General features: G+C 47.1%; 1 protein-coding gene across 10 annotated transcripts in view; it reads left to right on the top strand.

The window, feature by feature from the left end:
• LZTS3 (leucine zipper tumor suppressor family member 3) overlaps positions 1 to 17,006 on the top strand; it is a 145,256-nt gene extending 128,250 nt beyond the window's left edge. For 5 of the 10 annotated variants that reach the window (XM_065597271.1, XM_065597272.1, XM_065597269.1 and 2 more), the window contains 4 exons: positions 8,901 to 9,005; positions 12,132 to 12,620; positions 13,795 to 14,625; positions 16,251 to 17,006. In XM_065597271.1, the coding sequence (XP_065453343.1) occupies positions 12,171 to 12,620; positions 13,795 to 14,625; positions 16,251 to 16,961 (1,992 nt within the window). In that variant the 5' untranslated portion in view covers positions 8,901 to 9,005; positions 12,132 to 12,170 and the 3' untranslated portion in view covers positions 16,962 to 17,006. The remainder of the gene's footprint in view (positions 1 to 8,900; positions 9,006 to 12,131; positions 12,621 to 13,794; positions 14,626 to 16,250) is intronic. The other 5 variants (XM_042855604.2, XM_065597276.1, XM_065597274.1 and 2 more) reach the window with 1 other exon arrangement.
• Positions 17,007 to 17,773: the final 767 nt, after the last annotated feature.

Here is a 17,773-nt window from a genome sequence, read left to right as displayed (position 1 = left end):
TGCAGTCCTGATGTTAAATGGCACAAGAGACTTTTTCATGTCATAGATATGAGAGCTATTTATGAACATAGTAAGCAGTATAAATTATGGAGGCACCACAGCACCCCCATAGTTAGGGTTGCCTAGAGACGTACACCAAAAAGAGGCTTTACATTTCTTCGTTTGAATAATTTAGTGTAACTTCCCTAAACGTACAGCACTTAGGGCCCAACCCTGCAAAGATTTAAGCATATACTTAACTCTACTCTTGTGAGTAGTCCCAATGGAGCCAATAGAATATCTCACATGAGTAAAGTCAAGCATATGAAGAAGTATTTGCAGGATCACAGAGTCTGATCCAGCCCCAGTTAAGTCAATAACAGTCTTTCCATGTACTTTGAGGGGTGTTGGATCAGGTCCAAAATGAATCTACAAGTAACTGTTAATTAGTTGGAGTTATAATCCATTATAAATTACCCCTTTTGAATTTTTGAGTGGAGCGAGTCCAACTTTTTTTTCCTCCCATTCCTCTTGTAATTAATGGCTGATGTTTGAGATTTAATAGTTAATTTACTGCCCAAGAGACTGTTTGGATGTATATATTATCAAGTTTGCTAGTTCGTTATGGCACGGCCAATTCCTGTCTTAATGTAACTCACAAACCTCTTAATGATTTGACAGAGTTTACTTTGGTCATACAGTAGTCTTGTCCCTAATTATGTTTTCCTCATAATGATTTTGTACAGTAGGAAGAAAATTACTGTTTGGTATATTTATATATGACTTTTGAGCGGGTTCTATAAAGAAACATGGGATTAAATAGATAGATGATATCCGGGTAGCCTTTAACAGTTCAGGTAACTTTTTCATTTTTGTGGACCGCACATGGTTGGATGAAAGCTCAAACTTTTTACAATCTTTGTATGAAAAATAACAAAAATAATTAACTAAATTACAGTTTAATGGGCCATATCCTCAGTTAGATCTACACTGATTTATACTAGCTGAGGACCTGGCCCTAGGCTGCTAAAGGCAATTTAAGATCAGACATGTCCTTATTGCAGGGGTAGGGATAGGGTTATTTGGCTGCTGATGACTGAGGATTTTTGCACGTAATGGTCTGTGTGCCTGAACTGAGAATTAAGCCTTGTATCAGAATTGTTTATGTAACCTCTGCTTGTGAGTTCCATATTTGAATTCTGGGGTTATTTAAGGCTGTGTTTAATGGTGCTTCTTTTGAAGCACTACGCTGGAATTGAATGAAGTTTTTGGTTGGTTACTTGTGACCTCTCTGTTGCCACTCAAGAAATTCATGGTATGCAACCATGGAGTTTGATGACAATTGCAAGGACAGAGTCTCTCCTTCCTATTCCAATAGCACAGTCCCCCTAATACTTGTGTTAAAGGGGAATCCTCTGCAGCTATTAACAGTATAAGGCTCGTGACCCATGGCTGAGCAGTTCTTATTCCATCCATCAATGGTATACCATCCCATTCCTGAGCATATTTAAGGCGTTATTTTATTGAAATACCATAGACAAAGAGGCCTTCTGTCCACTGTTCTCAGCAGATGTGAGCAAACTCCACTGCAGCCGACACCAAGTTCATTAAAAAGCCATTAGCCTCATGAAATCTTTCTTTTTTTTCTCCAGCAAATATTTGTAACAAAGGCAAAAGTTCTCTCCTCAGTGACTAACATCAAAGCTGTGTGGCATGAAGGTTTGGGATAGTTGAGGTAACCATCCCAAGATTCATAGGCTGATCTGAAGCTTATCTGAGCCTCTCTGCTTAAGAAATCAGGTTGGGAACCTCATGTGAACTGTGTTTCTGTTTTTTGCCAGCGAGGTATGGAACACTGCAAGACAGCATCTGTTATGGTATTTAATGAGCAGTGTGTTCGCTGGGAAGGACTGTTATACACTCATCTGTGATCCCAAAAGGAGACAAATCAACCAAACAGGGCCAAAGAGTGAGGTAATTAGTTTTAACTTCAGTCTTCTCGTCATGGGACTTTGTCTGAGGAAGGACTGCGGTAAAAACTGATCTAAAATCAGAGCTGGTCTCTTTTTTTTCCAAACCAATTTTTTTCCCTTAAAAATTACTTTTTTCCAAAACAAAATTTTTGCATAAACAGTCATTAACATTTTTGAAGTTTTTCAATTTCTCTGTGGAAAATGGAGTGCTTTTTATACTCTTTTCAAAGTCTGTTGTTCAAAAGGTTACCGACAGAGATTTCAAAATGTTACATTTGCCAAAACTTGACTTTTCAGTAAACAAATATATCAACAGCCATTTTGATACCAGTCTTCATGTTTTCCATTAAAATTCCAGAGGAAAAATTCATATTTAAAAAAAAAAAGTGGGAGGGAGAGGCGTCCCTTTCAAACCCTTCAAAGCAAAAACATGTTGGCTATTTTGAAATGTTTCAAGAAGTAGGTGTTTGTGTTTTCCAACCAGAGGGCTCGATTCGGTGAATAGCGCTTTACTCCAGGAGCAGTCAGTGGAATTGCCGAAGGAAGGGCACAGAATCTGGCTCTGAACAAGGGCTGGCTGTCGGCCACTATGTGTGAGGGGCTCGGATGTTGGCTTCTTTCTGGGTGCCCACCGAGCAGAGAGTGGTGGTGAGAGTAACTTTGAATGGATGTCGTTCAGCCGCATGTTTTGGGCCTGGGGTCTGCTATTTGCCCTCGTGTTGACAAGGCCTGTAGCTTTTCCTCTACCACAGGGATGGGCAGCTTTAAGGTAGGAGAAGGCCACAAAATCCACTCAAATGCTTTGATGGGTTGTGTCCTGCCCAGGGGATGGGAGGAGTTGGAGAGCGAGCCCACCCCATATTCACCCCATGGCTCCTGTCCCACAGAGTTGGGCCCAGCTCCCTACTCTGTCCCATTTGTCTCTCACCCCAGAGCTACATGACATGTGCAAGGTCCTCCCCCCAAGCATCCCTCCGTGCTCCCTTCCTGGCCTTGGCCAACCAGATCCCACCCCGAAGCACCTACCTGAATCCCAGCAGGCAAAGAGTTAACTCTTGGCTTAGACCTCACCCAGGTAGACAGGGCAGAGATGCAAAGTAGGGATGAAGGCTGAAGGCCTAATCAAGCCCTTGGAGTCAAGCACTCTGCCCACTGGACTCAGTGGAAAGATAGACCCCCCAAGAGCAGCTTTATAGGAGCAGAGAGGCCAGGAGTCTCTAGGGAGGCAGGGCTCCCCTGTTGTTTGATTCCTGGGCTTTAGCCTGAGCCGGGCCTGGTTTCTTTTGTTGATGGCTGTGGTGGGCTGGCTCAGGGGGTTGCTTCGAGGACCCACTGACTTTTGGGTTAGCTCCTCATCTGGTGTAAGCTCCCATAGCTCCTTCAACTTAATGCTAGGATAGTTTTTCCACCAGCTGAGGATCTGTCCCTTGTCTCTGATGCCAGTTGGAAGTCAGCCCAGGATGGTGGTAATTGAAAGTGGTGGCCATCAGACTGGTAGCTTATAGGGGGTCAGGTGGTGGGTCTCAGGACAGTTCTCAGTGGGCCAGGGTTCACATCACAAAAACCATCACACAGAGTTAGCAGTCTTGGTAAAGAGGCCAGGGCAGGACTCAGATACTCCAGGGAAGAGGGCCATATAAGTACCCGGACTGATAAGTCCAGAATGGGCCCTGGGGCTGTGAAGGTGGTCCCTGCAGGGCAGTGTGGGGCAAGCTTTCAGTGTCTCTGTGTTAGACATTGCCTGGCACAAGAGAGCTGCCTTGGGGAGTGTTAACAGTCTGCTCCTTTCACCAGCACTAAATTGACACGCCATTTTTTTTAAAAGGATAAAAGCGTCTCTCCGGTTACTTCATCTTGCCCTCAAAAAGTCAGTGTAAATGTCACCATGAAATTTACAAAGCTGATAACACTAAACTGGATTTCTTCCCCGAAACCCTGCTCACTTGATAGAAAACTTTGTATGGAAGTCGGTAACATTCTCTATCCTGGCCTAGAACTGGGACCTTGCAGTCACTCTGTGATATCAGCCACCGGCAGCTGGGATACCATAAAGGACAAGTGGCCTATAAAGAGCAAAAATCCTCCAAAGTCATTGAAATAAAGATTACTCCTAAACACACATGTAATTAACTGAATGAAAAGTCTTCCCTGATTAGCATAATCCTCAGGCACAGGATGGGATGAGTTTTATTTGAGCCAGTTGATTGTGCATCACTTTCCTGGGTGATCGTGACAAACCAAGTCTCTGCAGTGCCTAGGAGACGGCTGGATTTATTGTGAGACAGAGCTCTGTCGTGGAGTTCCTGTCATGTTCTTCCTCAAGGCCTTATGTGATGCACAGTGAGGTGGATGCAGCTGTTGCACAACAGTGTAACCTACACTAACACCTTGTGGTTGTTTGTCCCCCTCTAGTGGCTACACCATCTGCAGAGGCTTATGAATCAGGTATTGCCTCAGCTCACCCTTCGCTCCAGTAGTAGAGGCTCATGCTTTTAAATCCAGAGGTCTTGGGTTCGAGCTCTACAGCAAGTCAGCCTGGGCAATGGTTACACCAGCGCATGTGAGCGAAGGCTAATGTGCCCTGAGCAGCAGCAAGTCTCTAGCCCCACTGCAAAGGAGTCAGAAGCGCACAGGGTGAAAAAGGGGCATAGAATGGAAGTGTCTGAGGTGTGATCCTCATCATGATCATGCGGCATCCCTCTTAGGCCTAGCTTCTGCCGCTGGGCTGCAACAAGTTGGTGTCTGCACAGCAGTGCTCTCATTAATGCAGGGTCAGGGTCCCCAGCACTCCCCCATCTTCATCACTGCTGGCATGTTGCATTCTTCACTTATCCTGGACATAGTTTGGTCCAATACACTTGTGCTCTCTTTCATTTCATTTATACAATGTTTTGTACCTTAACCGTGCAGCGTCCCCACCCTGAACTGGCAAGGCCACCTCCAGTGTGTCTCCGCTGCAGTTAAAAACCCGCGTCTGGCTTATCCCAGCTGATTCGGGCTCCGGCTAACGGGCTGTTTATTTGCAGTGTAGACGTTCAGGCTCGGGCTGGAGCCTGGGCTCTAGGACCCCGTACGGTGGGAGGGTCCCAGAGCTCGGGCTGCAGCCTGAGTCCGCATGGCTATACTGCAGTTGAACAGCATCTTAGCACAGGCCAGCCGCCGGTTTTCAATTGCGCCCTCAGTCCCTCAGCTTTCGGTCGCTAAACTGGGACAGCCAAGGGGGCCAATGTTCTGACCAGTCTGGAGGTCTTTTGCGATGTGGGCAGCTGTCCACTGGACTGAGGTTACTGACTCCTTTGACACTGGTCATCAACCTGTCATCCCACAGTCACCACTTAAAATCCCTGGCAACCCCGGGGTGAAAGGGTTCCCTGGACCAATCCGCTGAGCCCTTTCTTGCTCAGTCGGCTGAGAGCTGTAGCTGGGAAGAAATGAGGCAGTGGTTTGTCGGTGTCTGGCTTTGCGATGAGCTCATCTCTCGGAGTGTGTTGCAGCAGCAGCTGATCACCACTATTTCCCAGCAGTGCTTGGCAGGCACTTCGCTCCCCCGGGCTCATCAAGCGAAAGAACAGACATCCAGCAGAGGAGCTTTGGAGTGCTGCCGGCCAGGTGCATGTCGCCTTACGCACCGCTCGCTGTCGTTTTGTCATGGAGTTGCAGCTCTGTTCAGTGCGCATGTGGTACTGGGCTCAGCACGGCCGGAGCAACACAGAGCTGACGGCGCGCCATGAGGGCGACTGCTCACTTACAAACACCTCTGACTCCTACTCTCCCCCCACTCCCTTCCCTGAGTGCTGAACATGTGCTCCAGGGAGCTCTGGGGAGAACCCTGACTCCCCTGCTGTTCAGACAGTTTCTCCTGTGACGCCATTTCAGCCGAGGGCAAAAGCAGCGCGACTAGCTGGAAAAAGAAGGCCCTAATCCTTAGTGCTATCGGGGTGAAAGTGAATGGACAAAAGGCAATGAACTGCTACATATACTGCCTGCACCAATATCTAGCTCAGGGGGGAAACTCCCATTGACTTCAGTGGAAGCAGGGTTAGGCCAGTGCTAAGCAGTGTGCATGTGAAGATCCCACCCTGGAATGGAGAAGCCCTGTGACAGTAGATCACAAGTTCTATCTCCCCGCTGGTGCAAGTTTGTTCACTAGTGTATGATCCATAGCGTTATCCTGCTTCAAAGAACAGAGATTCCATGTACCTTCGGAAACTGATCTGCAGTCAACTACACCTCACTGCTTGGATGCTTTTTGTTTGTTTGTTTTGTTTTTGTTGCTCTTCAGTCTAAATTTTCCATAGTTCAGTTTCATCCCATTACACCGAATACCAACCTCTGTTTCCCTACATGACTGTTTGCTCTTTGGAGCTTACACCCTTCAAATGTATGTGCGCATTGTAGCTGTTATACCCCCCACACACACACACACCCTTGTACCAGTGTTTTCCTGAGGGGGTTCTGCGGACTCCTTGAAGCCAGTGATTTATTACCTTGCCCGGATATTAAGGAAATAGGATCAGCTGCCTAAAGAGAGAGGACTTAGGGTGTGGGCTGAGCAGTCCTGAGGGAGGAACCGTAGGAGCAGCCAAGCCTGAGTAGAAGGTTTGAGCAGAAGTTTGTTATATCATTGTTAATTTTTTGTTGTTAAATACAAACCCAAGGAAGGGGGTGAGCCTTGAGTCTTCCCAGTGTGTGGACACTGGTTTAGAGCAGGTTGGAAATTACATCTGCTCACACCCCTCCTTAGTGCTTTTTATGGAAAAAATTCCATTGGATTTAGTGGAGATTAAACCAGTAGGGTTCTGGAGACATAACTCTGAAATCCCTAGAGTGTTATATCCCTACTATAGACTCATATAGGCTTGTTTAAACACTGATAATGAGGGTATCCTTCTCTATTCACTTCTCTAGGGTTTGTCCATAAGGGATGGTCCCTTAGCCAGGCAACCCACAATAAACTTAAGCTTTCCTGCTCGACCAGATCCTCCAGCCCAGTACTCATTTAATGGCTTTTTTTCTGCATATCCACCTTGTCGTCATTGTCTTTCTGTTACACAAGTGCCAGGACTGGACTGGCTGAGCCGAGTGCTAATTTATTTCACTCCGTTAAAAAATGACTGTGTATAATTAGATTTGCACCAATGAGGGGCTGGAGGGCTCAGTGTTTTGCCTTTCCAGTGGACTAGATCAGCGGTTCTCAACCAGCGGTCCGTGGCCCCCTGGGGGTCTGCAAGCTCTTTCAGGGGGGCTGCGGAGCCCCACGGCTGGCTCTGAGCTCCGGCGCTGAAGCTGGGAGCAGCATGGGGCTAAAGCCAGCAGTCCCACCCCCACCTCCGCCAGGAGCAGTGCAGGGCTAAAGCCAGCAGCGGCACAGGGCTAGTATCAGCACCCCGTCAAGCCCCCGAAGCCGCAAGCGGTGTGGGGCTGAAGCTGGCAAACCTCCCCCCAAGCCAGGAGCAGCACTGGTAGCCCCCACACACAACTGTACACAGCCCGTAGCTACCCCCTGCCTGTACCCTGAGCTACTCCCTCACTTCACACAGCCCCTACGTACCCCCTGCCTACACCCTGAGCTACTCCCTCACTTCACACAGCCCCTACGTACCCCCTGCCTCCACACAGCCCCAGCTACCCCCTGCCTCCACCCTGAGCTTACCCCCCTGCCTGCACACAGCCCCAGCTACTCCCCGCCTGCACCCTGAGCGGTTTTTAAACTTTTTGAAGTGAGTCCCCGCTTTGCGTTATATTTTTTTGGTTGTGTCCCCCCCACAGCCCAGACATGCTCAGTGGCCAACTGAATGAGTCAGGGGGTGGAGGTGACGTCCCTCCCTGCTGTGTGGAGCTGGCTCGAGCCAGCCTTACTGTAGCGGTACACCAAACAGGTGTAATTCATAAAGTCAAAAAGGCTGAGAACTTAACATTTGGATGGCAGCAGCCCATAAATCCCAGCGATAAGATCATAAGGCCATACTGGGTCAGATCAAAGGTCCATCTAGCCCAGTATCCTGTCTTCCAACAGTGGCCAATGCCAGGTGCCCCAGAGGGAATGAACAGAACAGGTAATCATCAAGTGATCCATCTCCTGTTGCCCATTCACAGCTTCTGGCAAACCGAGGCTAGGGACACCATCCCTGCCAATCCTGGCTGATAGCCATTGATGGATCCATCCTACATGAACTTATCTAGGTCTTTTTTGAACCTTGTTATAGTCTTGGCCTTCACAACATCCTCTGGCAAGGAGTTCCACAGGTTGACTGTGCCTTGGGTGAAAAGTGACAGCACCTCACTGCCTGGCAGTCACATTGAGGGGTGGAAATTCTACCGCTAACCTTGTGTCACCTCCCCTGTCCAGGGTTTGCTGTTTGAAATATATTCTGCCCGTTGTACTCTCAGACTGGATTTCTGTATAGGAGCTGGGGATCTTTTATTTGCTTAAAGCTATCAGGGTGAGATTATTTACAGGAAAGACCTGAAGCTTTTACTAACAGGACACAATGAGAGACTGACCTGAACCAGAACCCCAGATTGGAATCCTCGCATGCCTTTGTACCCTTACTCGCAAGAGCACAGGGTTAAAATATGGGTAGGGTACAGGTTTGAGCATCTTCTTCATCATCATGCTGTTGGGAAGCTTTTAGCTAAGCCCTTGCCTCATAACTTGACAGCCACCTGGCACCAATCTCATTAATATGTGATCTTGGTCCCCTACCCGGTTCACCGGTTTTTCTCCTGTGCTTAGGTGCTCAATTCTGCTCACCTGCCCTAGGCAGGATCAAGCCCAAGGGGGTGTAACGTGCAGGGCTGCGGTTTGATAAGGTCACCTTTTCAGAGCAGAACCCGGGGAGGGTGGTGGTGACGCAAAGGGCAGTCTCTAGAAATGCAGTTGAATAAAATAAAAGTCCAAAATCATTGACCTTATTGTAACCTTTTATTTTTCCATTCCATTTTTAGTGCAAATAACCAGACCCGTGAGTATGCTGTGATAACAGGGGACACTTGGGTGCGTAGGAGTTGCTGTATCGGAGCCAACCTTTAGACCTAAGCTGGCTCGCCAAAGTAAATAAAACCGATTGTCCTATTTTGCTTGGGGGAGGGCTAACCTCACAATGACACCCTGGGAGAATGAAACCTCCCACTGAGACCCCCAGCTTGATCTGACCCTTTGTGTCACCGAGCTGCTATTAACAGATCAGACTCACATGGTACTTTCCATTGAGGATCTCCAGGGTGGGTCGGCATCATTATCTCCACTGTACGGGATGGGAACCTCTCCAGGATGCCCTGAGGTTGGATTGCTGCACTCCCTACAGCCAGTCCACATCCACCCTCGATCAACACGAGGTTTTAGCCTGGAAAACCTAGAACTGAAGACCCCTGCAACAAAAGACCGGCCTTGCCTCTCTCTCTCAGGTGTTGCAAGGTTTAATTGCAGGCCAGGCCAGATTCTCAGCTCGTGTAAATCAGTGTAACTCTACTGAAGTCAGATGCGGCTGATGTGCATTAGCTGAGGATCTGACCCAGTATTTGTAAAGTGCTTTTGAGATCCTTGGATGAAAGGTACTATGGAAGTGCCAAGTATAATTAAGCTCTTCAGGACTGGGACCTTGTCGTCTTACTGTTTGCAAAGCACCTAATGCACCTCTCGTGGGACAGACCCTGAAGTGCTTGCTCAGTGCATAGTCAAGCAAAACTTGAGGTGGGTAGGAATTTACCAGAGTGAAGAAACGAGGCAGGCCCTTGGGATTTGACCCAGTTTCTATTTTGATTAGTGTCTCCCTCTTATTTCTACCACCTCCATTTCCCATCATTTTGATTGGAATAAGCATCTGCTCTTGTTAGCCAATGACCAGTCGGGTGCGTATCATAGCTTGCCAAACTCTTGGCAGTGCTTTTGACAGGCCCTGCCATGCTCAGTCAGAATGAAATCCAGGAGCCTGATTCTCCATTGCCTTGCCCACTCCATGTCGCCGTTTACACCTGCGAAAGTGAAACACGACTTCCAAGGTGCACAGAATGAAGAAATCAGGCTTGGTAGTACATTACACGCCCTTCGTACAACCATGAATGACTACAGTGAGTGTAAGGTAATGGAGAATTGGTGGCTTTTCAGTGAAATGGGATCAGTGTCTGTGTGGATAACAGCATATCGTTCTATAAGATCTGGCCTACGAGTCATTGAAGACAATGAGACTCTTTCCCTTGACTTTAATGACTAAGGGGATCAGGCCCAGATTATTGTCACATGGCTCTTCTTTGTGATTTTTCTTCTGCCCTCGCATTCAGAATATTGGCCTTCTCTTCTAATAAACAACTGCCCACAGCTAGTATTGGATCAAATTCTCCAGTAATAACCGGTAGGGTGATCAAAGTAAAGGAATTTCAGTTTTGTTTTGTTTTTTATTGAAATGATTTCATACGGATGAGGTGCTGGATTGAATTAACTAGTGATTGAAATGAATAGAAAACCTGGTGTTGTCATCAAGTATAACACTGTCATTCTCCCAGAAACCCTATTCAGACAAAATCTAGAGTGACCCGTTTTAGGGCTTTGTATTTTATGGGGTGGCCATGTCTTCAGTATCTGGTGGAGCATGGGTGGTGGTGCCCTGGGGGTGCACATCTAGATGTCTGACCAGGATCATAACCAGAGACTGAGGCTAAAAAGTACATCCCAGTCTTTAAACCAACCCCCCCCACCCACCCACCCTGTGCATGCTGGGGCAGAACTTTGGGAGCCTATTTAGCATAGTTTGGATGCTGGTGTAGTGCAGATGTGATCGGTAAAGATCATAAGCCTAAAGTTTCAAATTACTAGTGATTTTGGGTACCCAACTTGAGACACTTTTAAAGAGGGCCTGATTTCCATACACTGCTGACCAGCTGCCCTCTGAAAACCCAGCCCATTTACTGTCCCTCATGTTGAGGACCCAAAAAGTGAGGGATCCAAAATCACTAGTTGTTCTTGAAAACACAGGCCATAGTTTATCACTCTAGAGGCTCACAGCATTGATTTAAAGAACTCCCCTGTGACCTGGGATGTAGCCATGAGGTCATCTCTTTGGCCGATCACTTAGTATGAAGATGTTCCAAGTGAGATGCCTGCATTGGCGAGAGGACGGAGATGGTCTTCTGGGGCTGGAGGTTCAGAACTGGTGCATCCATACCTAGAGCACTCTGGCTACATTTAATGCTGATAAATATGAGGGAATTCAGAGGAAAGCCACACAAATGTTTACCAGGCTGGAGAAACCGACATGGGAGGAAAGAATTAAATACCAATAGCTTGGCTTCAGCAATAACGAGGAGGAACAAGATAAGCATCTGCAAGCGTATGAAGGGTAAACAGCCAAAGGGGACAGGGCTTGTTTAGGGTGAGCAAAGGGAGAATGTTTAGGGATAAAGAGAGTAAAAATTTGTCAAGGAAAATTTTAGTATAACTGTTGTGGGGGAAAAGCTCACATTTAGTCTCTCCGGGGGGTGGTGGAAGTGCCATCGCTTAGGACATTTCAAACGATACTGGAGAATTTACTGGAGGGAACAATTCCACCCAGGCCCCATGAGGGACCAGGTGGGACCTCCATGGAGGAATGTTCCATCTGCAGTGACTCTATGAGGTTATGTTGACCTGAGAGATATTGCAGCAGTGACTCAGTAGCTGGGTCACCTTAAACCTCTCAACCCCCAGTAGAGTGCTGTTGGGCAGCGCTGCAACACGTGCCTGCTACAGCACACTTCCTGCTCCTCCAGCTCCGGTGAACACAGCCCTAAGATCCCCAGATGGAGAGGAACCAGAGCAATTCTGCTGCATGGGGATAGACAGGATTTGGGGAACCTATGCAGCAGGGCTTCCAGCATGCTCTTGCCCGTAGAGGCACACACAACTGGGCAGGGGCAGATTAGGAGAGGAGCAGAGTTAGTGGATCTGCTGCTAGCGGAATCCACCAGCCATTGCCTCCCACCGGCGAAGCAGGGTCTCAGACGTCATGGGAGTGAACACGGTCACAGGAGCAGGTGCAGAGCAGTAGCTGTCCCGCTCCGCAGGCTGGGAGGGGAGTATTCCTGCCCCAGCACACTCAGCCCATGCGCTCAGAGACACATTTGCTCCTCTGTGTTCAGTGCTGAGCAAAGGGGAGATAGCAAATAAAGGCAATCCAGTAACACTCTTCTTTTCCTCTCTTTCAGTGCCACTGACTCGTGCCTCAACTTCACCTCTGAGTTGCCATGGCCAAGTTAGAGACCCTGTCTGTTCTTAGTGACCCAAGCTACCAGAGCCAGGACACCTTCCACTCGTTTGCCTCCAGGCCCTCTGAATCTGCCTCCCAAAACACTATGGGAAGCGTGGGCAGCGGAGTCGCCAATGAGCAAGAGTTTGCGATGAAGAGTGTGGGAACCAGGACTCAGAGCAGCAGCAGGCAGGCTGATGGCTCGCGGAATGGCTATTCCACGCGGGAGATCTCTAACCGTTACTCCGGGGAGGAGAAGACCTACAAGTCAGAGAAGATCTCCAATTCCCTCTACATCAATGGGGACTTGCGCAAGAGTGAGAAGATGAAGACAGACATTTGTGGGAACGTTACCACCAACAACGAGAAAAACCTGCCGCCTCCTCCCCAGTACAGAGAACCCAGTAACCCACCAAAGATATTGCCAGTCTCTGGCAAATTGGACCAGGTAAGATTCCGTTATACCTTGGTGCCCTGTGATGCTTGCAAGGCACAAGTCCAATGATGCAAATCCAGACAGTGAAGCAGAGAGAACAGGACAGGTCTTGGTCTGTAATTCTCAGTGGTCTGAGCAGAGTAAAACTTTATCTTCTGGGAGCTTGTGGGATTGATAATGAGTCTTTCACTGCTAGGCTACCAAGTCATGGTTAGGTCCAGATTTTTAAAGGTATTTAGGCATTCTTAGCCTTGCAATGTCTTTGTGAATTAGGAGCTGAAATATCATTTTTAAAAGGGATTTAGGAGCCTGTGCAAGTGTGTCATATGTACGCCTCCATGTAGAGAGTTGGCTAGTGGCAACAGAGAAGCTAGACTTTTATGGGTCAGCTCTGGCTGTGAAACCCTGGACAAGTCCCTTCACCTTGCTGTGCTGAACTGATATTTGAAGTATTTTGAGATCCTCCAGTGAAAGGCTCTATGTGGGTCCAATCCAAAGCTTACTGAAGTCAGTTGAAAGACTGCCATTAATTTCACTGAGCTTTGGATTGGACTTTATCAGAGCAAATAATTGCCATCGCTAACGTTTTTTCCATACTAGTCCAAGGGCTTACTTTAGTTTTCAATAAAAGGGGGTATATTCCTTTTAAAAACACACCCTTATTGACTAAAGAAAAGCCTTTCAAAACATAGTCTGACGCAACAAATAGCACCATGGAACTTGAAGATAATGCTCAACAAGGAGCGATTTCTATCTGGGCTGTCAAACAACTCTGAACCATGGGAGGATGACACCTTTTTCTCTTACAGAGAAGAAAATGGTGATCACCTGAATAGAGTGTAAAAGGATGATGATAGGATCTTGGAACAAATTCTGATTCAGTTCAGTCACAGAGTGAGAGAGATTGAGAGGGGGAATGGAGTGCTTTGAGCACAGCGCTGGCAGTAGTTACCAATGATGTCTGTCAAATATGAAATCCAAAAAGCTACAGTGTCTTTTAAAGTTGAGCAGTAGAAAACCATGGGGCCTGATTCTAAGCTGGGGTAAGTCAGTGTTGCTCCATTGTCTCTAACAAAGCCTATAGAGTTACACTGATTTACCCCAGCTCTGGATCAGTCCCATTAGCTTTTGTGTATTGTTACAAAGCCTGACTCCGTTTGATGTGTGATTCTTTTTTCCTTTGCAGAGCAATGAGCCCTTAGTTAGACCTTCAGCCTTTAAACCAGTAGTTCCTAAAAACTTCCATTCCATGCAGAATCTCTGCCCGCCGCAGAACAATGGAATAACAGAGAACAGAAAGAGTTTGAATCACACCAACAGCAATAGCCCATCTGCAGGCAAAAGCGGACTGGAGAAGACCAGCCTTAATAGGACTACAAACCAAGTGGGAGGTCTTTCCGATTCTGGCCGTAACTCTTTGACGAGCTTGCCCACTTACGGGACGGGCTACAGTCAGCACGTTGGCCCAATGAGTGCTTCAACTAGTCACATAAACCGCATTGGCACAACCTATGTAGATAAGAACATAGTGGGATACAATGGAATATCTACCTCAGACAGTGGACGGTCTTCAAGCAAGAGTACTACTTCTTTCAATAGGCTCAACCATCTGAATGAAACAATGCCTTTCCATTCACCCTCGACAGATGACGTTATCCAGGACCTGGAGGACAGGCTGTGGGAGAAGGAGCAGGAAGTCTTGCAGATGAGAAGAAACCTGGACAAAAGCGAGGCTGCCATCTTCCAAGTGTTTGAGGAGAAGCAAAAGATCTGGGAACGTGAAATGGAGGACCTCCGGCAAAATTATGCAAATAAACTGCAGCAGGTCTCCAAGAAGGCCCAGAGGGCTCAACAGGCCTTGCAGCTCCAGATCTTCAAGCTCCAGCAAGAGAAAAAAAAGCTCCAGGAGGATGTGGGGCAACTTCTCCAGCAGCGAGAAGAGCTGGAGAAAAAATTTGTGGCTTTCAAGAAAGAACAGGCTGAGTTTCTTCCCAAGATTGAAGAAACCAAGTGGGAGGTAAGGGCCCAGCAAAATCACAGCATTATACTAGTTACACCAGTGACTGGGGAGTGAAAGCATCAGTCCATGCTAACATAGATCCCAATGCAGCAAAGCACTGGAACACTAATTTCAGGGGGGCTTCTCACATGCCTAAAGCTAAACACACAATCAAGTGCTTTGCTGGATCAAAAAACATTTAGTTAATCAAGTACAACAAAGAGGTCAAACTCAGATAAAATCCTCCGGTGTCTAATGGACTGAAGGATACCTTGCCCAAGCAATCCGGGCGTGAATAAATAATTGCTCAACATCAAAGATTACTAGACACGTTGGCTTGTGGCCACAGCAGAACAGTGGGACCCTAGCCTACTGGAGTCTCTTCCCAGCCTCCCTACTCTTAAGTCATAGAACCTCTCTTTGCGCCTTATTTTCCCCAGTGGGGTGATAATCCCATAGAGATGTTGTGAACTAGGGTTCATGAAGCATTTTGGGGTCCTCTGATTTTTAGAAGTGCATGAACTGGTGGGAAAAGAAATGGGGGTTTCCATTGTGCCCATTTGCCTTCTAACTCTGTCAACATCTTTTACCTTATTCCCATTGGCGGCAGAGAGGTTGTGAGAATGGCGCAACCACCATCAATAACTGGTGCCAATTATTGTAATCCTTGTTACATCCAGATTTGGAAACTTCTTCTGATCTGTTCTATGGCATGTGGTAATACAGCCAAGGCTTCGTCCACACACCGAGTTGCTCTGGATTAACTAAAGCCGTGACCTCTTTTTAAACTGATTTCAGTTAAACCAGTGCAACTTTGTACGTGCACTCTCTTTAGTTGGGTTAAATCTGGTTTATATTGGTTCAGCTGGTAGGTGGTAGCTAAGCTGATGTATGTCAGGTTTAAACTGATGTGTGTCCACATAGGGGTTTGCACCACTTTAAGTAAATCAGTTTTTAAACTGATTTAAACTAAACTGGTGGAACTTCTGTGTATAAACAAACAAACCCTTGAATTCACAGCTCAAATGCTTTGTTTTTTTATTTGAGAGAGAGAGAGAGAGAGTTGGCAGTGATGCCTATAGTTAAGACTTCCTAATACTTTCCATTATCAGACCCAGTTTTCAGTTGCTGACACGTTTACCAAACTTAAACATTTCAGGCTGAAATTTTCCATTCCTGGTCTCTGCCTCAGGCTGACTATTTTTAGAAGTAAGTTTCGGCAAACATGAATCAGCCATTTCCGAGAACAAAGTTAGCCAAAAGGAAGTAGTTTTGCCAATGTTAACATGTTTGCCCTAATTAGGGTTGCCAACCCTCCAGGATTGTCCTGGAGCCTCCAGGAATTAAAAGTTTAATCTTTAATTAAATATTATGTCATGTGATGAAACCTCCAGGAATACATCCAACCAAAATTAGCAACCCTAGCCCTAATGTTGGTTGGTTGGTTGGTTTTTGAAGAGCTCTATCACCTCCGTGCACTGGAGTGGGAACAAAAAAATTTAGAAGGGATAATTCTGGAGTCAAGGAGTTCCCCCCTGCTTACCCCACGAAAAGCCTCTCTGATTTAGCCAAGTTATAAGCCACTGAAAATTGCCATTTGCACATGTTGCGCTCTTGTGACTAGCTCTCACTTGCTCTTCCAGGTGTGCCAGAAAGCTGGTGAGATCTCACTACTCAAGCAACAACTGAAGGATTCGCAAGCTGATGTCTCTCAGAAACTGAACGAGATCGTGGGGCTGCGGACTCAGCTCAAAGAAGGTAAGAACTTCCTGAAAGAGAAGGAAGAGCAGATCATCACCCTGAAAGACTCCTACAGCTCCAAGACTGTCAACCTGGAGGTCTGCGAGAATGAGCTGCAGAGAAAGATGAATGAGGTGCAGATGCTAAGGGAAAAACTCAACCACTGTGAGCTGGAGGTCTCTGGCCTGAAGCAGACACTGGCCAACATGGGGCACCATGGCCATTTCAATGCAGAGCTCACCGAGAAACTAAGGGACCCATTGGCATGTGAGAGCGATGAGGCCAAGATGAAGCGCCAGAACGAGGACAGTGTCATTGCCCTGAAGAAGGAGGTTGAGCGGCTCCAGACGGAGCTGAAGCTGGAGCGCCAGCAGCGGGAGCAGCAGGTGATAGACTTTGAGGAGGAGCGGCGCACGTGGCAGGAGGAGAAGGAGAAGGTGATCAAATACCAGAAGCAGCTACAGCTGAACTACGTGGAGATGTACCAGAAGAACCAGCTCCTGGAGCACAAGGTGAATGAGATGACCACCAAGGCTACCAGCCCGCCTTACACCGAGGAGAAAAAACCATGGACTCCATCCAGGCTGGAGCGAATAGAGTCCACTGAGATCTAACAAGGGACCAAGTCAATAAAAGTAATTTTTATTACTGTGCATGTACTACCTACTCCAGCCAGTGATCTTCCTAAGAATAATGTGCTATTTTACCAGAGGTGTGAATGCACCGAACCCCCCACCCTTATTCTCTTCCTCAGTGCTCTGTAAGTAAACTAACCGTGGATGTACATTGTTATACTATTGATGATGCTACATCAGTTTCTCCTAGTACAGCTAGGAAGGGCCCGGTGGCCCTTTAGGAATCTGCCGTGACTGTTACTTCTCTATATGCTGCCATCCCTTCCACCATCATCAATTCCCCTGCCCTCTGCGTTTGTTTTCCCCCCCCCCCCTATCAGTTCATGCAGCAAAACAGTGCAAAGTGACAGGGTTTTTCAGGGCATTTTAGCCACATTGGCTAATAGAGCAAATCTCTGGGGATCAGAAGAACCGTGCAGTTCAGCACGTCACGGTATTGATGATACTTGTCTGACAGCCTAATCCAGTGAAGTCAGTAGGAGGTTTGCCATTGACTTCAGTGAAACCAGGCTTTGACCCTATTCAAATAAGTCTCTATAGCAAATGCATTGCTGACAATTGCCAAGGTCCAGGATGTCACTAGGGGCTAGAATAAGCCAGTATAGGTACAATGAGCCAACACCAACCGCTGCCCAAAATGAACTGAGAGTTGCGTTTGAGGTTCCGAAAACATGCTGTGCTTTGGCTTTGCTACTTACAGTCACGTCCCCTTCCACTTCTGGGCAATGATCAGGACTAGAAGCAGAAATGGCAGCAAACCCCACTAGTTTTCCTGTATTTCTGGCCTGGCC

The sequence above is a fragment of the Chrysemys picta genome, chromosome 5 (genome assembly GCF_011386835.1).
Source record: "Chrysemys picta bellii isolate R12L10 chromosome 5, ASM1138683v2, whole genome shotgun sequence".
Classification (NCBI taxonomy): Eukaryota; Metazoa; Chordata; order Testudines; family Emydidae; genus Chrysemys; species Chrysemys picta.
Note: the sequence above shows the minus strand (reverse complement) of the source record. Positions and strands in the feature narration are given on the sequence as shown.